This window comes from Maylandia zebra, linkage group LG10 (genome assembly GCF_041146795.1).
Source record: "Maylandia zebra isolate NMK-2024a linkage group LG10, Mzebra_GT3a, whole genome shotgun sequence".
Classification (NCBI taxonomy): domain Eukaryota; kingdom Metazoa; phylum Chordata; class Actinopteri; order Cichliformes; family Cichlidae; genus Maylandia; species Maylandia zebra.
The window spans coordinates 17,512,773-17,537,897 of NC_135176.1; the positions used below are offsets into that span (position 1 = coordinate 17,512,773).

Here is a 25,125-nt window from a genome sequence, read left to right on the forward strand (position 1 = left end):
TCACAGTTTGGAGACAGGCGGGCACTGCAGCTTGTACAGCAACGTAAAGTTTGAAGTACAGGGTGCCCTTGGTGCTCTGGGATGTGACGGTGGTCTGCAAATTCATGCAAAATTCATACGAACATGAGGGAGGAGAGTTAGTGGTGGAGGAAGGATTTCGACTGAATAGAAGGGTGTATGCGGGTGGGAGAAGGATATAATGGTATGGAATAGACAGTGAAGAACTAAAAAGGGAGTGGGTGTGTTAGAGAAGCTTGTTCATATAAAAGCTCCCTCTCTCATTTGTGTTCCCACATATCCCGTGTGTTTCTGTGGACTCCTGCTTGTGTGTGCGTGTGTGTGTGTATGTGTGCACTTGAAAGACAAGAGCAGTGTGTGTTTGAGCCCTTGCAGCACTGAGGACTGATAACTTCACAGGATGCATCGGCTTCTGGTGGTGACCTTAGTGTTGGTGGCCTTTTGCAGTCTGGAGACCACAGCTTTTTCAGCTTATGACAAGATAGTCACCCATAGCCGCATACGGGCCAGGGATCAAGGGTAGGTAGACTTAATATTTTTCCTATCACCTTGTTTGCAGGTGCAAGAACATAAATTGTATGATCTGGCAATAAAACAGGTTAGACTACGTCAATTTTTAATATGGTTTTAAATCTTACTGAGCACTACAGTTTCATGAACAGATCAGTCATATTGATGAAAAATAGGAAATTCCGCTTGATCATCAACATATTTAACATGCAAAAATCAACAACTGAAGTCCAGAGAAATCCAAATACTGTAAGAAATAACCCTTTCTAAAAAAGTTTTAGTGTATTTCTTATTGAAATATTCCAAATATTATTAATTGTGTATTTATTAATTATGTAATTAATGTAATTTAAAATTCACATGTAAATTGAATAAGATGAATCTTCTTTAAAATCATATTTTGGATTAAGACTGATGCCAAAATGATCCAAATAATTCGTTCCGCTTCTTGGGTGGTTTTGACCTTACTGTAAGTACAGTACACTTGCGGCACACATTACTGTAGCAGATACTGTACATTAGTGCTTTGTCTGCTTGATTAATAAAGCACCATTATTACTTGCTGAAATAAATGTCTGCTAACTTGAAAAAAAACCCACAAAGCAGACAAAAAATGCACATGCATCAAATTTTGGTTTTGCGTAATACACCGTATGGACAAAAGTACTGGACCACACCCCTTTATCTTTAAATTCACGTGTTTGGGGTATAAAATCTAGCAGCTACTCACACAGCCTGTCCTTACAAACATTTGTGAATGGGAAACGTTGTTGTTAAGAGCTCACTGAATCCAAGTATGGTACTGTGTTAAGACAACAGTATTGCAACAAGTCAGCTCATGAAGTTTCTTCCATCCTAGAAATACCACAATGAACTGTAAGTGGTATATTTGTAAGGTGGAAGCAATTAGGAACCACATCAACTCAGCCATGAAGTAGCAGAGTTGATGTGATTCCTGTCCTGCAGCTCTTAGTGTTTAAAAGCTACCAAAACTCTGATGACTGCACAGCTCTAAACCTCCTCTGACATTAACATCAGCACAGAAAGTGTGCTCAAGGAGCTTCATGCTTATCAGTTTCCATGAGTGAGCAGCTCCTGTACTCGTCATTTGCCGGTGACCCAGTACTTTTGTCCATATAATGTCTTATTAACATAAATATTGCATATTGACATGTGTAAATTGCTTTTTTCGGCCATGCATTCTTTTCCATTTCATACATACACACCTCCCCACATCTTCTCACGGTCTTTTTCGTCAACTTGTCTATCCTTGTCGCCTTCCTTCCCCCTGCTACGCTTGTACAGTTCCATATCCTGACCTTCCTGATCCTGTTCCTTACGTTCTTTTGTTACTCCCACCTCACCCTCTCCTCCCTCTCCTCTCTTACAGACCCAATGTGTGTGCTTTGCAGCAAGTCACAGGGACCAAGAAGAAGTACTTCAGCACATGCAGGAATTGGTACAAACGCAGCATCTGTGGCAAGAATACGTAAGTGTTTACTGAAAGACCGAATGGATCTAATTAGCGCATCTTTTTATCATTATTTGCACTGAATTAGACTGGTCTGATCAAAAGTGCAAACCACACCCAGCTTCATCACCCATCTATCAGCAGAAGCCCAATATGTTTGACCAAACCCTTTCTGCACCCTCAGACTTGTACCTCAGTTTATCTGAACCTATAACATCTCGCTTTCTCCTCTTAACCTTCGCTTTAAAATGAAGTTGCATGGTTCAAACCAGTAATGTCTTTGTGCATTTATGAAAATAATAAGAAACCAAACTTTAAATGGTAAATGGCCTGTATTTATATAGCGCTTTACTAGTCCCTAAGGACCCCAAAGCACTTTACATATCCAGTCATCCACCCATTCACACACACGGCAAGCTACATTGTAGCCACAGCCACCCTGGGGCGCACTGACAGTGGCGAGGCTGCCGGACACTGGCGCCACCGGGCCCTCTGACCACCACCAGTAGGCAACGGGTGAAGTGTCTTGCCCAAGGACACAACGACCGAGACTGCCCAAGCCGGGGCACGAACCGGCAACCTTCTGATTACAAGGCGAACTCCCAACTCTTGAGCCACGATCGCCCCGTCTTTAGGGTGCTTGTGGTGGATTTATTTATTTAGGTTATTTCCTGCAAAATAATTTCATAAAATATTACATGAAACGCACCTAAAGGAGTGTAAGGCTTAGTTGGAGCTGTTCTGGTATACTTAAGTGCAGAAGCAGCAGAAAATAACATACACACTTAGTCTCTGTCGTTAGCCCACATGCACACACAAGAACACACATGTAGACATACACCCGTCTGTTTTCAGTCATGCAGTCAACTGGAGCACCTGTTGCGGTATTGATAAGGCTGAAAATGGGGTGTGAGCTCAGGGGTGAGTCATTTTCTCCCAAAACAGTACAGCAGTAGACATGAAAACAACCAGGAATTACTGGTCAAAACATGTGACAGTAGATTACGAGAAGCTAGTAGGAGTTTCTAAGATAAGAAACACAATTGCTTGGCCTCATCATTACATCACTACCAAGTCCCATTAGGCTATTTACAAATTATTTTTGTCAGATCTTTATGTAATGTGAATATGGCATATTTAAAATGTTTAAATTAAACAATTTCTAAAATAGGATTTTGTTAGCCGAAAAAATAAATTTCAATGCATTTAACTTTTTTCTGGTTTATAACTTAATTTGTTAGTTCATGCAAAAGGTTTGTAGTGTTACAAACAGCAAAATCTACATCAAAGATAAGTACGTTTTTCCCACAGAAAGCACTTTGCTAAACAGCTGGAAGTGTTCAGTATATTCTCCTCTCATCTGTCTCACTTTGCAGTGCACCACTGGTGATAGATTGGATCACCCAGAGAGATACCCTGTTTTGCTTTGGTTAGTTGTTTTGTTCTTTTCCAGCGCTAGTGGGTCAGTCACACACTTTCACGTTTAATCTTTTTCAAATGGTTTTGTTGCTGTTGAGCATCCTGAACATATTTCCAAAACTAAACTTTGATCTTACACCGCGGGTTAAAAGCATGTGTAGTTTCAGATCACTATACCAACCTAAAAGTATTAACTATTAACCTAACATAGTTTGGGAATTGCTCATGTTTCTCTTGATATAATGGTACCATAGGATCTTTTGAGGATTTCATTTGAATTGAGCTGTTGGATGAAAGAAACGGTTTTTCTGTTAAAGAAAACTATTTGCAGGAAGCACAGGATGTGTGATTAAAATTAAGTGGACTTTATAACAAACCACTGTAAAAGTCAGATTCTTAAAGATGTATTTAGATGAAGTCCACACCCATCTATAGAAAAAAAGCTCTTCTACACAATATTAAGACCAGACGGATGAGGATAGAACAAAGACTGTTCATTAGTGATTACAGAGGATTTAAAAAAACACTCCAATGTCTTTATCTGGTGCCAGAAAACCCCACCTAAAGCCTTTGTATGAGTACAGTGTGTGTGTGTGTGTGTGTGTGTGTGTGTGTGCGTGCGTGCGTGCGTGCGTGCGTGCGTGCGTGTATGCGTGCACCAAAGCCCCATATTTGCACATCTGCTCATCTGGAAGGCACATTGAGTTGTTTCATGCTGTGATGCAACCAGGGGCTTGGCTACAGTGCACTGGCTAATTCTGTTTCAGGTCTCTGTTGAATCTATTATCCTGTCAGAGCGTAGCTGGGGAGCAATGACTTCATACCTTCCTGACGGCCAGTCGTGGAGGGGTATTTATGTATTTTATATTACCGAAATTAGTGTCAAGGCAAAGAGGGATTGCTCTATAAGCAACATGCCTCTTTGCACAAAATGACTAATTCAACACATTCAGCAGAATCAAACACACACAGAGACGTTTATCTATAAACACACAAATACTAATTAAATGGATTAACTTTGCCAAGCTTGAATCTTTGTAGAAAGTGTGTGTGTACATGCACATGTGTGATTGTGTGTGAATAAGGTTTTCAGTTGAGGGGACTTGAATCTACTTGCATACTGACTGTGGTTGTGTTCCTTGCTTGTTTGTTTGTAAGAATTAAATTTTTATGTTACATTTTATGCAGTTAGAAGCTATGGTTGAGGTTGGTGTACTTGCAGTAACCTATTTTTTTAAAAAGTATTGCTTTGGCGTAATTTATCAATACTGGCGATTCCTGAATAGAAAGCAAACTATTGATAGACTGGTTTACTGTAAATCATGAAAAACTAATGTGCACATGTGGAAATACAATTTTTCCATGAGAAAAAGGCAGGAAAACCTCAAGTTCTGCAAAATGTAATGAAAGTGTAATGAGCTCAAAGAAAAAGTCGAAACCAATTTCCGGAGCTGAAAACTCAGGAAGTGTTTCAAATTAAACCCCAGTACAGGTTATTCACTTCCTAGTTTGTCTTAGAAAATGTTCGTTAACTGGGGACTAATCCTAATCAAAATGCTGTCAAACCATCTATGGTTTGTTTACTCTCAGTAAAACTTCTCACATTAGAGCTACAGTACTGTCCTGTGTCTCATTATATTAGCCTTCTCACACCTCATTCTTTCATTCATGCCAATGCAAAAGAGTGCCAGCTGAGCTCCTGTTATGAGCACAGCTTATCTGGTGCTTATCTTGCATTTTGTCATGGAACGGGGAAAGTAGGACCCAAACAAGGGACTCTTGGATGCAGACAGTGAGTGTATTTACAGTGCAGTAAATAATAACATGACAGTCAATCCCATGCACGTTCCCCATGTGCGTTCCCCAGTGTCCGTGCTCTGTGTCTCTGCTCCCTTTGTGCTTCCATACAACGTGCTCGCTGCCCTCTTGTCTTTGCAATCCTCTTGTAGAAATCACAGAGGCAGCCGTTAGAAAGCCCACAATTATGATAGACTTACCCTTTCGACTGACTTACTGGGAAACTGACGGGAAGTCTTGCAACGATCCAGCATCCACGGGAAGCTCAGCCACTCTTCTAAGTAGCTCCCCCAGACGAGGCTGATCAGCAGCAGGTGTGTGCCATCATCCTCCTCGGGTGTGGCCAGCCTGGCGGGGACACACTCACCAGGCCTGACGGTGCCTGTAAACCGGCCATCTGGATACACACACACACATATAAACGCCTATACACACAAACACACACAAATATGGAAAAGAGGGACACAAGCACCACACATAAACAGCCCAAGACAAACCCATAAAAAAAAAAACAGTCCACAAACACTCATGAACCCTGGGTCACCAGATCCAGGTCCATGACACATTTCTTTGAGTTACGCTTTTACAAGTTTTGATAAGCCTTTATTTCCACCTAAAATCTAAATGAAGACACCCGTCTGTTTTTTTAGAAGTGAAATTAAAGAATGAAAATCTGTGAAAATGTTTTCTGGAAAATTTACAGACTACAGGATTCGACTTGACAAGTGAGACGTCTGACAGCAGTGTACCACAAAGAAGAGAGGAAACTAAGTAACTTAGAGTTGTCCATAAAAATGTATCAGATAACAGTCTGTTTTTTGATAATAGTGCTTACACATGGTCCTGTAATTTTTTTCTTTCTTCTTTTTAAGACAGAAAAAAAGTTACTAGAGATCTTCCCAGTCACCAAATTTTTCTCGATTAACCTCCTCTTGGGACTTTTTGAGCTCTTTGTCACTTTTCTTGTGGAAACACAAACCATGTAAATGTTTTTTTCTCCTTTCCAGTCTGCTTAACTTGTTGGTTTTTTGACAGTTTTTTTTTTATGTTTAATTCATGTCAAACTTTTTCATAAGTTTACTATGTGGTTTTCAGGTCAGCCAGTGTCAAGAGTTACTTCCTCATTTGTTGTTTTCAATGCCCTCATTCCCAGGGCTCCTCATTATCTCACAGCTGCACAGGTTTTTTTTCAATGACTCATTTATTTTAGTTTGTTGAGATGGTATAGTTTTGTTTCGGTTCATCACCTTGTGTTAGAGTCATGTAGACTCTTGCTCTGTTTGAAATTTATATGATAAAGATGCACAACCCTGAACAATTACATTTTTTATTTTTGACATTTTATATCTGGATTAAATTAATCTATGTTTTTAATGATTATCTACTTATTGAATAACTCACTGCTCTTTTAATGGTTTGGCAGGGTGGTTGTATATGAATGCTGTCCAGGTTATATGAAACTCGAGGGTACGAAAGGATGCACTGCAGGTAGGTGGATGGCTCAACAGATTCATTCAAAATCAACTAAAAATTACAATATATTCAATATGAATATTTCCTCTGGTTTCTCACAACTCTCAACCTTACCACCAGTGGCTCCCATTGACCATGTGTATGGTACACTGGGCTTTGTCAAGGCTACAACCACACAGCGATATGCTGAAGTCTCTAAACTGAGAAAAGAAATTGAGGGAAAAGGCGCCTTCACCTTGTTTGCACCTAGCAATGATGCCTGGGATGAGCTGGACCCTGTGAGTAAACCTGTGTTTAAAACCTTAGAGAGAAATGCATTTACAATAATGTCTGCTCAAACACAGTTATACTTTGATGAAACTAACACTGTGATTTTTAAAGGCTCAACGATCTGCACTAGAGAACAATGTGAACATTGAACTCTACAACGCTCTGCATTACCACATGGTAAACCACCGTATCCTCACCAAAGACATGAAGAATGGCATGACTGTCAGTTCCATGTACAATGAAGAGGGACTGCACTTCAACCACTACCCAAATGGGGTCAGTTTATGAACGGTGTAGACAAGCGCAATGCTGCATGATTATTACAATTATATCTATAAGAGTCAATTAAGCCATTGATTGTTTGATCTTCATAAAATATTTACTTCCTAAGGTTGTTACAGTGAACTGTGTCAGGATTCTCAATGCTAACCAGCTGGCCACAAATGGTGTGGTGCATGTCATCGATCGGGTAATCAAGGCCGTGGGGAACACCATCAAGGATCACTTGGAGCTCAATGAAGACCTTTCTTCTTTTAGTGTATGAAACTATTCTCAAAAAAGTTTACAGTTGTACAGTTCACCATTAACAAACAGTAACTTTTATCCAACTCATTATAGCATCTGATTCTTAGAAAAATGTTTACATCGTGTCTTGTTCCCCAGGCTATCGCATTAGCTTCCAATGTGATGGACAAGCTGGGTGAGCCTGGCCAATACACTTTGTTTGCTCCAACTAATGACGCCTTTGACAAAATGAACCCAGACTACTTGGAGAATATCATGGAAGACCCAGCTGTTGTTAAAGGTACAGTAAAAATGTGATGCCTTAATGAGAGCATAAAGTACAACCATAACATTTTCACATTGTTCCTGTGGCCTGGTAAATATGCTAAAAAAAAGGGCCACTACTACTATGAGCTACTATGAGCTACTATGAGCGTGTGCGGCAGCTTCACACAGCTCATAGTAGGCCCGCAGACAAATTGATATGAAGTGGACTTTGAACTTTGAACTTGTTTTTGAATTGACAAATCCAAAAACCACACAAAAAACAGCTTATCTGCTTATTTGCTGAGTCATGAATACAGGCATGAAGTCAGTGACAGGTTTCTTCTTGGAATAAAATACAATACAAATTTTGCTTCTGTTTCTAATGCATTGCTTTTGCAGGCTAAATTTGTTGGCTTAGCTTGATAGTCGGGCTCAGCTGTGGCATAAATACATGCCTAAATGTGAATAATGAGCACAGAGAACATTGATGTTTGATTCATCTGCATACCTGTAATTCCTGAATAACACATCACAGCACAGGCTTCACATAATAATTAGATACTTTAGGTGTGTAATTTGAGTTGCAAACCTATGTTCAACTTGTGTTTATGTTTATTTAATTACTCAATTAAATGTAATTAATTTAGCCTCTTTCACACTTTGACCAACCTTCTCAGCCCTGGTGAACTACCACCTGTTAAAGAGTGTCCAGTGTGCAGAAGCAATCATGGTAGGATTCATGTATGAGACTGCAGAAGGCAGCAGCATAGAGATTGGCTGTGACGGTGACAGTCTGACTGTGAACGGCATCAAGATGGTCCTGAAGAAGGACATTGTAGCGACCAATGGCGTCATCCACCTGATAGACCAGATGCTGATCCCAGACTCAGGTACAAACACATTTTGAAGTTGTTTAAATCGTTTGGCGTCTTCCTTTTAATGGGTCACAGGCATATCTTTTTTGTATTGTTCATGTCAGCCAAGGAAGTGAAATCGTTACTGGAAACCTCCCAGAGCACTTTCAGCAGCAAGTTGTCTGAACTGGGCTTAGCTGAATCCCTGGGTCCAAAGACAGAGTACACCCTCCTAGCTCCTTTCAACAATGCCTTCACTAGTGAGTTGAAACATGTTCTTATCTATAGAAAAGTAGCACTTTTTTGTGGTTATAATATTTTGTCTTTTACAAACCAAAAATATTATAATGTATGCCACACTTTTAAATTGCAAGGCATTTTGCCTTATTTGATCAGGATCTAAAACTATCCATCTTATTTAAATCTCTGACATTTCTCTCTGTCAGGTGAAGTGATGTCAATGGACACAAACACGCTGAGACTCATTTTGGAAAACCACATCTTGAAGACAAAAATGAAACTGAGTGAGCTTTACAACGAACAGACGCTGGAAACAATCGCTGGAAAACTGCTACGAGTCTTCATTTACCGCACTGTGAGAATTCTGTGTGTGTGTGTGTGTGTGTGTGTGTGTGTGTGTGTGTGTGTGTGTGTGTGTGTGTGTGTGTGTATTGTTACATTAACCAAGTGAAATCTGAAAGAAAAAGAGAGAAACCACAGAAAGTAGTAACTTAGTCTGATTTATGTGAGCCTTACCAAGTGTGTGGTATATTGTTGCTGTCTTTAAAAATCTGTAAACATCTAATTACTCCAGCTTTTGGCAGATGAAGTGTGTTTCTGCTCCACTAGATAGCATATTAGAGTCAGCTGGGTTTAATTTTTCCACAGAAACATTGTCTTATTGTGATTGATGACAATCAAAAAAAAAGAAAGGCTTACAGCCCTCCTCCACACAAGCAAATAGTTACCAGATTTGTACAGTGAATTTTAAACCTGTGGCTTAACTTTATGAATGCTCCTTTTTTGACAGGCTGTGTGCATAGAAAACACATGTATGGTCCGTGGCAGTAAGGAGGGGAGCAATGGGATGCTCCATTCTGTGAGGTCTCTTATCAAACCACCTGAGAAAACTATCTATGAGCTCCTGATTGCTGACGGACGTTTCAAGTAAGAGCAAAGTATCATTCTAAAATACTTGTTGCTGAAAATGATTTCTCTTTGAGTCAAGTGAGATTTTTATCTCCAGTAGTGGGGATGGAAACAGTGATCGCACATTGCTTGTGTGCGTAATAAAACATCTTTTTCTGATGCTGTTGATGATTCACTTTCAGCAGAACATTTCTCACTGTGTAATTAAAGGCACCAGTAAAGGTTGGTGATGAAGAACTGAGGAAAACAAATCTGTGACTCAGTGGGACCACACGAGAATGCAAATCTCATTCAAACCCTCTGCCTGAACTTCCCTGCTAACACTATAATCCTCCCGGCTTAAAAGGGAAACCTTTTTTTATCTGTTCTGATATTCATTGTGTTATTGCAGTTAGAACCATTTTGCTTGTGGAAATACACAAATATAGAATATAAATTTCTTTCTGTCTGAACCACAACACTAAGGCTGTGGTGAAAATATACTTCCAGTGGACCATTAAAATCACCTGATTTCCACTAACCAATTATTGTAAACACTTAAACTGTACATTGCTCTTAAACGTTGTGCCTATTTTATTCCTGCATCCCTGATTTTCTTCTTTTCTTTCTGTTATTTGAATGACTGTAGGAAATTCCTGTCGTTAATGGAAACAGCAGGTCTGTATGATCTGTTAAAGCAGGAAGGCTCTTACACCGTCTTTGCACCAACGGACGATGCCTTTGTCGACCTCAGCAAGGAAGACATGGCTCTGCTCAAAAGTGAGTACCCCACTGCAGTGAGCACATATGCACTTATCTTTTGAAAAACCCAGCAATGCTGTCAATGTATCTTCATCTAATAGGGAACTATTTGATGCAGAAATGAGAAAAAACCATTGTTTAACATTGTGCAAAGTATGAATTATAATTCCTTCATATTGACACCGACAGGTGATCCAACTGTTCTGAGAAACATCCTGCTGTACCACTTCAGTAATGGGACCTTCATCAATGGAGGATTAGAGGGAGGAGTTACCAATCTGCTCAAAACCTTCCAGGGCAAGAACCTGCAAGTTAAATCTGTATGTCATCTTTTAGAGTTTTTTTTTTTTTTTTTAATTAAAAAAGCCAGCAACGAGTTTCTAAATCCTTCTGGGAATGTCATAGAGCGTTAGTTTCAGATGTATCAGCTAATGAAACTCATGAAATCACTCTTAGATTAATGTTTAAAATTCAGCCCACGGGCAGAAAAACTTTTCAAACTCAGCTCAAAGTGTGATTTGCCTCAGTTTTGCATGTTGGACAATTGTAGGATATTAGTAACGTTAATAAATGGAATTCCCAGCTCTCACACTGCATTCTTCTTAAATGACTTAAATATTCTTAAATTTGTGTGAAGGTAACGTTTAATTGTGTTTGGTTTTACCAGGTAGACAGCTCTATCCATGTCAACTCTGTGGATGTGCCACACAGTGACTTGATGGCAACAAACGGTGTGATCCATATTGTGAAGAATGTTCTTTATCCAGGGGGTAAGAACGTGTGCTGTGTGTTCACCTGTATGCCTGGTTGCATTCTGCTTGTTTGATATATATTAAATGTGACGTGTATTACTTACAGACCTTCCTGTGGGCCGTCAGGACCTCCTGATCCTCCTGAGGAAGCTGATTAAGTACATTCAGATAAAGGTAGTGAAGGGGAAACCCTGTCTGTGTATTTGTGTAGAGGTTTTACTGGTTGACTTTTGAAGCTTTCATTCTGTTATGCTTTTTGTTTTTTAGTTTGTCTCTGGATTTTCTTACACTGAGATCCCGCTCACCTTCATCAGTAAGTTCCCATAATATCACTATCACTGTATTATGTTTAGATATTTTTGCCTGAGCAGGAACCTAAAACTAATTTTATTACTTTCTCAGAAAGGACTATCACAACAACTACTCATTTTGTTGAAGGTAAGACCTAACTACACAAAGGACTTGAGTCTGCACTTATTTGATTTACAATCTGCAGTGATCATAAATAACAGACATTCCTTTAAAACAAATGCATATTCTTTGCTCAACAATACAAATATGCATAAAGTGAAATCTGTCTTGCAATGACATTAATAATTCATGTCTCATAGGAGGTTTCTCAGAGAAGTAAGTACGTACCAGTTAAAAGTCTGGACACTCTTACTTGTATATTAGACAGGGATTGTAGGTCTTAAGACATATTATTTGTTGTTATATTTGTATGTTTTTTAATCAAACAAATGAATATAAGAAGGAAAAATCAGTCTTTGCTTGGATCTTTTGTGGTAATACTTATGTAGAGGCCATTGTTTTGCTGGGTGGGTTCAGAAAACAAAGGGTTTTTCAGATCTCAAGGGGATTTTCATTTTTATCTTTTAAGAAACCATGTTCATAAGATTTAAGGGCTACAATAACTAAATCTAAAAATACAACTTTACAGTGATTATACAATTGATGTGCGATTACTCATCTGGGTAGAGAATCCTAACTATTCCTCATACTAAGCTACGTAAGCTAAATACTTTATCATTCTTGAAGTATTTATAAAATCACACACACACACACACACACACATATGAAGAGAGAGAGAGTATGCATAGTATGCAAACGGCTACCATACAGCCATCATAATTCATTATACAATGAGAACAGGACAAATCAACAATTGACAATGACTAATTAATATTAAAATCTGTAATATAATGTATTGTTTGGAGTTTAGTCTGTTACTGTTACTATTTTTACCATTTCTTCTTGGAGCAACTGTAACCCACATAATTTCCTTAGGGGTTAATAAAGTATTTTGATTCTGATTGTTTCAGGATGACCTGCCATTATCCAATGACACATCTGCTTACCTGCATCTTTTGCTCGTTTCTCCTCCTCTTCTTTTCTCTTTTTTCTAAACTGAGCACCTGATGGCTTTGAACTTTTCTTGTCCATCTTGGTTTTAATTTTGCACTGCAGTATGAACACCCATCCCTCAACCCGAGGATCACCACAACATAACCTAATAAACCTACACCTTAGTTCACTTTGTCTAGGGTGTATTTCTGCCATTTTGCACAACCCAGGATTCAAATCATGAATACATATGTGCTTGGACTGAAAACATTATGAATGAAATGTGGTCTATTTGGAAGCAGCAGGTCTCCCTCCCCTTTCGACGGGTTGTGTGTGAGACTTTAAATCATCAAACTATAAAATATAAATTTTAAATTGTTATTGATCCCTTTATCCCTAGTGTATAGTTTTTTTCTTACTCTTCTTATATTTATTGTTTGTTTACTTGCACTGCTGTAACTGGAGCCTCGTCGTCTCGTCTCTCTATATACTGTACTATCAGGCGCACTGAGGGCTCTCGCACTCACGTCTCGTATACAGAATTTCGAAAAACCATCGGCGCAAATAATAAGTCTGTATCATAATGTCTGGTGTTTTCATGTTTGTTGGTTTGTTTTTATTTCGTTTTATTTTGCGAGCTGGTTATTAGATGCTGCTCCAGCCAGCCAGAGAATCCCCCCACCGCCCCGCCCTGTCCTCCTTGTGCCGCAAGCAGCAGGCGCACCTAGCAAACGGAGGGCGCCCTTACTCCCAGCAAATGGGCAATAGAAAACCGATCGGTGCCTATGCCATCCCCAGTATGCGCTGGCATGATGTCGGGGCAGCATGAGTACGAGCAATTTTTTTATTTATTTTTTTGCCGCCCCCCACAACGATGCCGCTCCGGGCAACCGCCCGTGTCGCCTGTATCAAAACCCTCTACTGGACATGATCTTGGCTCTGATTACTAAAAAGGGCACTTATCAAGCAACCTCAGGCCAAAGAGCAGCCTTCTGATAAAAATGGAAATCTTTCACCTTTCAGCTGGCTCTTGTACATATACTGTCTCTCTCACACACACACACACACACACACACACACACACACACACACACACACACACACACACACACACACACACACACACACAAAAAGTGATATTTTTGGCAAACGTTTCTTGGGGAAGGTTCTGGGGTTAGATGGGGATATTTTGTCAGATGTCACATCTCATTTATTATAATTTAAGCCAGTAGTTTTTAAAGCTGAAAGACTCTAAACCAACTAAAGAAAAAAGTGAAAAATTCTCATACAGTCCTGATTATTTCTCAAAGTGTGTAAGTGCAGGACTGATTAAGGCCTCCTTTTTTCAGTGCTGCAATCACTTACCATGCTCATGCCATCTTCTTGGTTTGAATGCATGTTCTTATCTGCTTGGAAAACTACACATAATGTGCCTTCAGACTCCTCCATAATAAAGAATTTGAGGAAGTTACACCCTTATTCCCTACATTCTTGACCGATGCTGAAATTACCTTTCCCTCTCTACAGTTCCTGAGTCAACAGTGATCCGCAATGTTACCCGGGTTATTTCAGTGGAACCATCTATCACTACCGTAAAAAGAGTTATCGAAGGGGACCCTTCACTTCTCAAAGACATCAAAACGAACTTTTCAATTACTACCAAGATCATCAAAGGGGACCCTACACTTACCGAAGTCACCAGAGTCATAGAACGGGACTCTGCAGCTTCCAAAGTCACCAGGGTCATCAAAGGGAACCCTACACAGACCAAAGTCACCAGGGTCATTGAAGGAAACCCTACACAGACCAAAGTCACCAGGGTCATTGAAGGAAACCCTACACAGACCAAAGTCACCAGGGTCATTGAAGGGAACCCTACACAGACCAAAGTCACCAGGGTCATTGAAGGGAACCCTACACAGACCAAAGTCACCAGGGTCATTGAAGGAAACCCTACACAGACCAAAGTCACCAGGGTCATTGAGGGACAGCCTTCTATTACTAAAGTTACAAGAGTTATTGATGGTAATTTTCATAAAAAATGCTTATATCATTCATTTTCCATCATAGATGATCAAATTTGAAGCTAACAAAGTTTTTGGAACAGATTTGATGATGTTGCCTTGAATCACAGGTGCTAGTGTTGGTGGAGATGGCAGCACAGGTGAGTTTCCTTTGCATGTTTACTGATTTGAAGACTGTAGTAGCATTAATCTTAGAGCGTTCATGCACCTTCTAACAGATCTGCATGATGATATTAGCCACTGTGTGTCACTCTCTTTTAATGCAGATTTAATTTCACCTTTAATCACATTTTTGTGTGGTGATCAGCTACTAAGTCAGATACTGTTTGCACCATTCTTTGTCTTGAGTTGATCCTTTTGTGAATGCCTCATCTTCAGTAACTACTCTCTCTTCCTCTATGGTGTATACTGCATTTCTTAAGAATAATGATGACCAGAAGAAGAGAGAAGGGATTGTAAAGCACATGCATTGACTTGGCTCTTTTGAGCACAGTTGTTCAGCCATGGTCTTCAACATTTTTTTTTTTTTATTGTAAGGCCTGAAGTTTGGATTTTGACTGCCGGTAGAATGAAACCAGGGATGTGGATCGTTTACATCCAGTCCTTCTCTGGCTGGCTAAGTGGCAGTCAAAGCCGCCATTGCTGCTTGAACCTGTCATCTCAGTTTCTCAGATTTGTGAAAGCATCCACGACTGCTGTGTTCGACGGGGTGAACAATGGCAGACTCAAATCCTGACAGAGATCACAGGAACTGGGCTGCAAGGTTCTACAAGACACTTTCAAAGTGTCTTGTAGTGGTGGAAGGAAATGTGATCCTTCAACAGACTAATCAACATAATCAACAAACTAAACAGACAGGGAGGTGTTGTTTGATGACGGTTTAGATGGCTGGATCATAATTTGAGTTTGGAATTAGAGATAAAACATACAAGCAAAACACTAAAGGAGAGAGGAGTTAGCAATTAACTCAGCAGTAAGGCTCATGACTGAGGTACCCAAAAGACGGACAAGTGTTGACTGGAGCAAGATTTACACAAAAATGAATTAGTCCTCATTTCGGACTGGATACATCAAACTGCTCTTTATTGTTTTTGTGTTTGTTTGTGCTCGGAAAGCCCTGTTTAACAGCCTGGTTCATGGGATTGCACAGAATATGATGACAATCTTTGGCAAGCATGCAAGGAACATAGGTTCATTTTTGCAATCCATCTGCTGGATAGACATCCAATTCCATCCTAGTATAGATGTTGTTGTTTCTTAGGGGAGGTTGCACATCCTCTATGTTGTGGCATGTATGTGTGAGAATTGTGCAGTGTGCAAATTATATTATTATATTATCAGACCATTGGGCCATTGTCTTTTGGGTACAATAGCAGGTGATCTTTCAGCTGCTTTTCTGGTGTCTTGCAGCTTATTTCTTGGGCTAATGGTACTGTGCGTCTGTGTGCAATTTGTGTATGTTCATAAGCTTACCCATGTGTGCTTGACTCTGTGTTGGTGGTGGCGGAGGAGGTACAGTATTTTATGGGGTGTATGTGCCTGTCAGTCTGTCCATTTGTCAGTCAGTACTTGTACAGTTGCTAAGTCGTTAAATGACTTTCAACACCCTTCTCCGCTGCCGGTCTGAAGGTGGAGCCAGACACACCACGGCGAACGAGCCTCAGATCATTGAGGGTAATGTGTCCTCCCATAAACACTTTATACCAAATAGGTTTATTTCAAATGTTTAATTTCCTTAAAATGATCATGATTATAAATCTATATTCAGTGCAAGTGGATACCTCAAGGTAGGAAAGTAATCATGAAGCTTTTTTAAAAACTGATTTGACTCAGAACATGATTTCGGATTTTAGATGTAATGGTTTTGTTTCAAACGTTCAGGCCCAGACTTTTCCAGGATCACTACAATCCACGGAGACCCAAGTCTGATCGATGAGGAGTCTGAGAGAATTAGCAGAATCATTAAAGGTAAGTGCTTTGACTTTAATTTTGTGACATACTTGTCTGTATATCTCTAATATACAAACTAACCATATTATCTCTTAAATTCGCAGAAGGAGGTAGATTTGCTGCTGCCAGGAAAGCTCCAGGTAACAGTATAATTACTTGCTGATGCATTCACAGCCTTTATCTTCTTAATACATTTTGTTCGCTCTGCTTCGTCTTTTTCAGCTGGAATGAAGAGGCGGGCAAGGCTGGTCAGGCGTCACCATAAGCCAAGGGAGTGAATCTTGCAGAAAGATAAATGCTTAGGGCTCACCACAAGGATTGTATGCATCTCCAGCGCTCCTGGTCGAGCAGTGGTGGATTGAAAAACCGCAGATTGAGATTAAATTAATTTAGCCATTTCTTAATCCAAAGAACCATTAAGTTTGTTTGTTATTCCATCTGAGGCACAGTTCGTGTAATAGCCATACGATTGAACTCTTTATTTCCCTAATTTTGGTGTGTAAGGAATAGTGATTTTTAATGTGGGGGCAAAATAGGGTGAAAGGTGAGGTATATTGTACGAGAATTGTTGTTTGTTTGTTTTTTCGATATCACTTTGCAAACAGATTAGTACAAAAGAGTTTTGTATTCTTTTGGTTTGTTGTTATTTGTCATATGGTGCTCTGTTTTAAATAGTGTTTTGCTACCGGTAGATCTTCTACTGTACCTCTGTAAATTATGGCATGATCATTTTAAAATGCCACGATGGGGTTTTTTCTATCATGACGGCGATAGATCGACAGATGTTTCATACTTTTGATCGGGAACTTGACTCGTGTATGTCTATACACAATCAGACTTTACAATCCTATGTTTGTACCTTACAAACAAGTGACCAATAAATGTGTGAATACAATGCAGATTATGACTAAAGAAATTCCTTTCATCTACTTTTCCATTATCTAACATGGCTATTCTGTCTGTAGAGCTACATCGTGTATATGAATATACTGAAAGTAAAGTGCTGGTGAAAAACCCCCCAAAAAAGCATAAAGCAATCAAAAGGTTTTCAAGAGTATTGACACTAAATCAGATGAGCTATCACTTCCTCAGACAGATGTCTATAAACCTAAGTTTAATTTTCATAAGAGTCCATAGACCTGAAATCAAATGTAAAACTGAATAACGTTTTTACTATTTTTTAAATGGTTTAAATAAGAAATGTTCACAATTATATCTCATGTATATTATTACATTATCCAAAGTATTATCACTTACAGTATATTTTTAATATGTTAATATGAGTATAACATGCAGGTTAAAAAGAAACAAAAAAAAAGTTTTACACAGTTATTATTGTGTACTTAGTCCTGATTGTGTCTACTAATGTACAGGTAACAGCTTCAAGAATTGTAGTATCAAGCATGCTTCATCTGCAAATCTGACAATAGCCCTGGCAGCTACCTGTTGAGCTGTGATGACTTTGCTGTCATATCTTACGATCTTTATCTGACTAAATTATTCAAAATATTTTGAAAGCAAAATTTTGGACCAATTTCACTTTTGGATTTCAACCAAGGAGTGTCTTAACTGTAGCACATGCACTGATTGACCTCATGTTTTCCTGGTTTACTTTTGCTTCTGAGAATCACCATTACGCAAGAAGCTTCTGTCCATGGTGTAGCTCTTTAGTAATATCATTTAAATGACTGGTGGCAACTTGCCTCTGAAAAGTTAAAGTTTGCACAAGGAATGGTTGCTTAACATCACAAGGCCCTGATAAAACAAATTGCAGCTTACTCTGTGTTTTCAGCATGTTTTTTGTTCTCTTCTTTCATTCACAGACATGGAAAAATACTGAATATTGTTATTATGAGGATAATTACTTATGATAATAACAGAGACACATTATTATTATTATTATTATTATTATTATTATTATTATTATTATTACATAACAGACCTGGCCCACCTAAACTTATAGTGAGGGTGTGCTTGGAAAGCCTGGCAGTGGCCCCGGTCCGCAAGATCTTCAACGCACACCTCGGGAAGAGTTTCAACAGCATTCCGGGGGAGACTTGGGACACTGAGTCACCTCTATTGCTGAAGCCACTGCGTCCACAAGGTGGCTCGTGCCTGTCATGGTGGTAACCCAAGGCCAAGCAGAACACAGATCGGGCAGTGGCTGAAGCAAAAACTCGAGTGTGGAAGAGGTTCGGATAGGCCATGGAAAAAGACTTTCAGACTGCCTCAAAGAGATTCTGGAAAACTGTCAGAGGACTCAGGAGGGGAAAACAATGTTCTACCTGCACTGTGTGGAGTAGAGCGCTGTGACTTCGACTGGGAACATTGTTAGGCAGTGGAAGAATACTTTGAGAAACTCCTTAATCCAACTCCCACGTCTTCCGTGGAGGAAGCAGAGTCTGGGGACGAGGGGACGACTCGCCTATCTCTGGGGGCGAGGTCACTGAGGCAGTTAAACAACTCCTTGGTGGCAGAGCCCCTGGGGTGAGTTTCTGAAGCCTCTGGATGTCGTAGGGCTGCCTTGGTTCACAAGCCTCTACAATGTTGGATGGAGATCAGGGGCAGTACCCCTGGCTTGGCAGAGCAGGGTGGTGGTTCCCATCTTTAAGAAGGGTGACCGGAGGGTGTGTTCCAACTATAGGGACATCACACTCCTAAGCCTCCCTGGGAAAGTCTATGCCAGGATGCTGGAAAGGAGAGTCTCTCTGTTAATTGAACCTCGGATACAGTAGGAACAATGCGGTTTTCGTCCAGGCCGTGGAACACTGGACCAGCTCTTTATCCTCTCAATGATACTTGAAGGTGCATGGGAGTTTGCCCAACCAGTCTACATGTGTTTTGTGGACTTGGAGAAGGCATTTGATCGTGTCCCTCAGAGTGTACTGTGGGAGGTGCTTTGGGAGTACGGGGTGTCTGGCCCATTGCTACGGGCCATTCGCTCATTATACAACCGTTGAAAGAGCTTGGTCCACATAGCCGGCAATTTAATGGATTTGTTCCGTGGGTTCGGTGGATGATGGACTCAGTGAGGGCTGCCCTTTGTCACCGATTCTGTTTGTAATTTTAATGGACAGAATTTCTAGGCGTAGCCAAGTGGCGGAAGGCTTTCAGTTGGGTGGTCTTAGAATCTCATCTCTGCTTTTTGCAGATGATGTGGTTCTGTAGCTTCATCGGGTGATGGCCTCCAGCTCGCACTGGAACGGTTCGCAGCTGACTGTGAAGTGGTGGGAATGAGATTCAGCACCTGGAGAGGTGGTGGAGTGGTGAAGTTTAAGTATCTTGAGGTCTTGTCCACAAGTGATGGGAGAAAGAAGCGGGAGATCAACAGATGGATTGATGATGCGGGAGCTGTACTGGTCCATTGAGGTGAAGAGAGAGCTGAGTGTAAAAGCAAAGTTTATCATTGATTTACCACACAATCTGCATCCTTACCCTCACCTATGGTCATGAGCTGTGGGTAGTGACTGAAAGAACGAGATCCCGGACACAAGCAGTGGAAATGGGCTACCTCAAAACGGTGGCTGGCCTCTCCCTTAGATAGGTTGAGAAGTTCGGGAGGGGACTTCTAAGGGAGGGGCTCAGAGTACAGCCACTGCTCCTCCACATCGAACTACTTGAGGTGGTTCCAGCATGCCTTCTGAGCGTTTCCTGTGTGAGGTGTTTCGGGCATGTCCCATTGGGCGGAGGCCCCAGGGCAGACCTAGGACATCATGGAGAGATTATATCTCTTGGCTGGCTTGAGAACGTCTTGGTGTTTCCCCCATAGCTCCCCATAGCACAAGTCACCATCAAGTGCGGGATCTACCAAGGAGATGCTCTGTCCCCACTGCTGTTCTGCATAGGCCTGAACCCCCTCAGTGAGATCATTAACAAGACTGGCTACGGATACCGACTACGGAATGGAGCAGTTGTCAGCCACCTCCTGTACATGGATGACATCAAGCTGTATGCCAAGAGTGAACGAGACATCGATTCACTGATCCACACTACCAGGCTATACAGCAATGACATTGGAATGTCGTTCGGACTGGAGAAGTGTAGTCGAATGGTAACAAAGAGAGGGAAGGTAGTCAGAACTGAGGGGACTGAACTACCAGAAGGCAACATTGCAGACATAGAGGACAGTTACAAGTACCTGGGGATCCCGCAGGCAAATGGGAACCATGAAGAGGCCGCTAGAAAGGCTGCAACCACCAAGTACCTGCAGAGGGTCAGGCAAGTCCTGAGGAGTCAGCTGAATGGTAAGAACAAGATCCGGGCCATCAACACCTATGCCCTGCCCGTGATCGGGTACCCTGCTGGGGTAATAGGCTGGCCAAAGGAGGAGATAGAAGCCACTGACATAAAGACAAGAAAGCTCCTTACCATGCATGGAGGATTTCACCCCAAGTCCAGCACCCTGGGGCTGTACGCTAAGCGGAAGGAAGGGGGCCGGGGACTGGTGAGTGTCAGCACCACAGTCCAGGATGAGACAACGAACATCCAAGAATACATTGGGAAGATGGCCCCAACTGACCGAGTGCTCAGTGAATACCTCAGGCAGCAGAAACCCAAGAAAGAGGAGGGAGACGAGGAACCATCATGGAAGGACAGGCCCCTGCATGGTATGTACCACCGGCAGATAGAGGAGGTGGCTGATATCCAGAAATCCTACCAGTGGCTGGACAAAGCTGGACTGAAAGACAGCACAGAGGCACTAATCATGGCAGCACAAGAACAAGCTCTGAGCACAAGATCCATAGAGGCTGGGGTCTATCACACCAGGCAAGACCCCAGGTGCAGGCTGTGTAAAGATGCCCCAGAGACAATCCAGCACATAACAGCAGGGTGCAAGATGCTAGCAGGCAAGGCATACATGGAACGCCATAACCAAGTGGCCGGCATAGTGTACAGGAACATCTGTGCCGAGTATAACCTGGAAGTCCCGAGGTCAAAATGGGAGATGCCCCCAAGGGTGGTGGAGAATGACCGAGCTAAGATCCTGTGGGACTTCCAGATACAGACAGACAAAATGGTGGTGGCTAACCAACCGGATATAGTGGTGGTAGACAAACAGAAGAAGACGGCCGTAGTGATCGATGTAGCGGTTCCGAATGACAGCAATATCAGGAAGAAGGAACACGAGAAGCTGGAGAAATACCAAGGGCTCAGAGAAGAGCTCGAGAGGATGTGGAGGGTGAAGGTAACAGTGGTCCCCGTGGTAATCGGAGCACTAGGTGCGGTGACTCCCAAGCTAGGAGAGTGGCTCCAGCAGATCTAGAGGACCCGAGCTTGAAGGATAAACCGCCCGCAGTGGCGTGCTGGGTGTTATATATATATATATATATATATATATATATATATATATATATATATATATATATATATATATATATATATATATATATATATATATATATATATATATATATATATTGCATTTGTTATAATTCCTTTGTTATGATTCAGTGTAACACATTTAATATTGAAAGTTAGATAGAGGAAGATCAAACTTTGCATACACAAAAGAGCATAATAAATTAACAAAAAACAAAATCAGCCCTGAATAATTGCAAAGTAATAAAACTGATTATTTAATTTAATAATTTAATGAGGCAATGTTTCTCTTAAATCTGGTTCTTATGTTAATTCATCATCCATAATAAATCAGCCCCAAAATGTGTTTTTTTTAATTGCTTGATTAGCAAAGATATATCATCGTTATTACTTTTGTGCCACATGCACTGCTCCCTGCATTGATCCCTGTACAATTTTTTTCCATCATGTAGACAAATTCTGGCCAAATTTTTATGTACTGAAACTGCGCTATATCTCCTGGGCTCTACACTCTTCCCCATCAATGCCAGACAGCTCTGCTGTTGATGCTCCAACTCTAAATTAAAACCAGCTGACCATAGCTGCAGATCTAAAATTTATGGAACTCAAGGATAGTCTGCAGAGACAAACAGCAAAGTGGCATCCAGGATTCACTTTAAGATTAATGTACTGTGACATCTAGCATTTACAAATGACTCCAAATATGTCACTGCTACTAATCATACTATGTGATTTCTTTCTGCTGTTACATATTACATACAAAGACTACTATGCTACATTAAAGTAAAGTGTTTACAGGTGGTATCTTTAACAAATGAGGAGTCAAACCAGAACTTGAAAAATTTAAATTAAGAAAACATCAAAAGGAAATGTCTTCACTTTTATGGCATAAACATCATAGACTGGTAGTAGAGGAGATATGAAATGTCATAACATTGGATATGTATAAGGTTGCCATATTATATGTGAATAGCAAATAAGTATAAAATGCATACAGTACATCTGTACTGTACACTGTGCAAACAGATCATCAGGAATATCTTTGATTGTGAAAATTTATCATGGTGCAAATAAATATAGAAGAGTAAAAACTGAGTCTTCCAAAGCATCTAAAAGATACATGTTTTTCGTGTACCCAAGAATATCAGGCCAAAAATGAAATACCCAGCCCCAACTGTAATTCAAACAAAAAATGAATTTAAACTATAATCATTTAAAGAAAACAACACTGAGTAGAGAAACATTTCCAGTCATAAACACTGCAGGTGCTGCAGCATTAAACCACATGATCCAGCAGATTTTGGAGAATGGATGCTGTGGTCTGTCTGGGAGAATTCCACATCACTGAAGGATGGCTATGACTGCCAAGACTCAACAGACAGTAACATGTGCAAGCTTCAAACTTAAGTAAAGCAGAATTTCCTGTGCAGAATCACTGGAGCCATTTGTGCTCCTGGCCAGTAGTTCCTCCATAGAGGGTGAAATTAATGTGATTGGTGTGACTGTGGAGAGGATGATGTCAGGCCTTGGAGATGCCCTTTGAGAGCACAAGCCAAAGAGGCTCTCTCTGTGTGTGAGCTGAGTGACAAGACAGGGAACAGAAACTTGAAACTCTCATGGACGTGTTTGTTGTTGTTTTTTATTTTGAGAGAAAGAGATAGTTAAATATATATATTTAGATGGATATTGATATAGATATATTGAAAACTTCCTTATAATTTGGCAATTTTCTCATTTAAATCTACCTTTACTGTGTAGAATGAAAGTTTATTTGATCTTACATCTAAGCCTTGACTAGCCTCTAACACAGAACATGCACAGTGAGCTCATCCATTACCAGCCATGCTCACAAGAACAATTTTCCAAGGAATCACAAGGGAGTTGGGCAGGAAAAGTGCAACAGATTGTGTAAGTATTATGAGGACACAGAGGAAGGAAGGAAGGAAGGTTGGGTGCTGGCTATCTCAGTTGCTAATAGCAGTGGCAATCAGAGATGGGCAGTAACGCGTTACTTGTAACGCGTTACTGTAATCTGATTACTTTTTTCAAGTAACGAGTAAAGTAAGGGATTACTATTGCAAAATCAGTAATTAGATTACCGTTACTTTCCCGTAGGAACGCTGCGTTACTGCGTTACTAAAACCGTGATTTTTTTTGCGAGAATGTCTCATGACAGTGACATAAGCAAGTGCGACGTTGGTGACAGCAGCTGTGTGCAGATCAACAATGGAGTGCGGGAGAGAGTATGAGCGTGCAGCGTTTAAAGCGTGGAAGTACTGACCTTACTTTGAGTTTGATTCCATAAAAAGTGACAAAAACATTAGCGTCCATCGTGCGTGGGAAGAAAACTTCTTTTTACAGCCAAAAAACCCCCTAAACTTCCGAGCAAGCACCGAGTAGCTACGACGTGATGGGAAACTCACAGAGACACTCGCGCGGATTCTTCAACTGACCGCAGCACACCTGCACCAGGGTAACCCTCCGCCTACCCTTCTCCTGCTTTACAGGTGAAAATAGAGCAAAAGGACCGCTGAGTCTTTGACTTTATTTATTTTCTGCTGTGTTTTACTTGCATCTGTTTGAAAGAGTGAGTGAAAACACAAAAAATATTTTATTTTATGTGCTGGAATGTGTAGAAAATAGGTTTAAATGTTAAACTAATTTATTCAAGTCAGAGAATGTTGCATATAATTAAATGTTTTGCTTGATGCATAAAGTTAAAAGATTAAAACTGATAAAACAAGTTAAAAAAAGAGACTTTTCCATTTGATTACATTTTGTATGATGGATTATGTAGAAAAAGTAGAATTGGGCTGAAAGATCTATCACTTTATCACCTCTTCAGGTTGTAAATCGTGTTTTTAAAAAGTAACTAAGTAACTAAGTAACTAAGTAATTAATTACTTTTGAAAATAAGTAATCAGTAAAGTAACGGGATTACTTTTTTGGGGGAGTAATCAGTAATTAGTTACTGATTACTTTTTTCAAGTAACTTGACCAACACTGGTGGCAATACAGAGACATGCACAGCACCTGTTTTATGTACGCATGTGAGCCGTTCCCACATGCACACATAAAACATAAAACACACGCATTTGTAAAAGTGTTATTCATTATGTATGGAATAACTGACGTGTTCCTTTTACCAAAATTATGTGGAAAACCACCATGGACTGTATAAAATGTAAATATTGAGGTAATAGACATTACCCATGGATTTTGGATGTTTTGAAATCATTCATTATTAGCATTTCCCATAAGTG

At 40.4% G+C, this 25,125-nt stretch overlaps 1 protein-coding gene across 3 annotated transcripts; it reads left to right on the forward strand.

The window, feature by feature from the left end:
- Nucleotides 1–237: 237 nt before the first annotated feature.
- On the forward strand, nt 238–17,442 carry postna (periostin, osteoblast specific factor a). 3 transcript variants are annotated; one of them, XM_014409917.3, is made up of 23 exons: nt 239–537; nt 1,919–2,017; nt 6,639–6,703; nt 6,809–6,966; nt 7,070–7,234; nt 7,350–7,496; nt 7,622–7,763; nt 8,407–8,619; nt 8,709–8,843; nt 9,030–9,178; nt 9,614–9,750; nt 10,361–10,491; nt 10,663–10,793; nt 11,141–11,243; nt 11,332–11,399; nt 11,493–11,538; nt 11,628–11,663; nt 14,097–14,594; nt 14,704–14,733; nt 16,223–16,267; nt 16,475–16,561; nt 16,648–16,683; nt 16,766–17,442. In XM_014409917.3, the coding sequence occupies exons 1-23, from the start codon at nt 419–421 to the stop codon at nt 16,819–16,821; spliced, it is 2,796 nt and encodes a 931-aa protein (XP_014265403.1). In that variant the 5' UTR covers nt 239–418; the 3' UTR covers nt 16,822–17,442. The 3 variants fall into 3 exon arrangements, with proteins under 3 accessions (XP_076745330.1, XP_014265403.1, XP_014265405.1); XM_014409919.3 differs by lacking the exon at nt 16,223–16,267 and having other exon boundaries at nt 240–537; XM_076889215.1 differs by lacking the exons at nt 11,332–11,399; nt 11,493–11,538; nt 11,628–11,663 and having other exon boundaries at nt 238–537.
- Nucleotides 17,443–25,125: the final 7,683 nt, after the last annotated feature.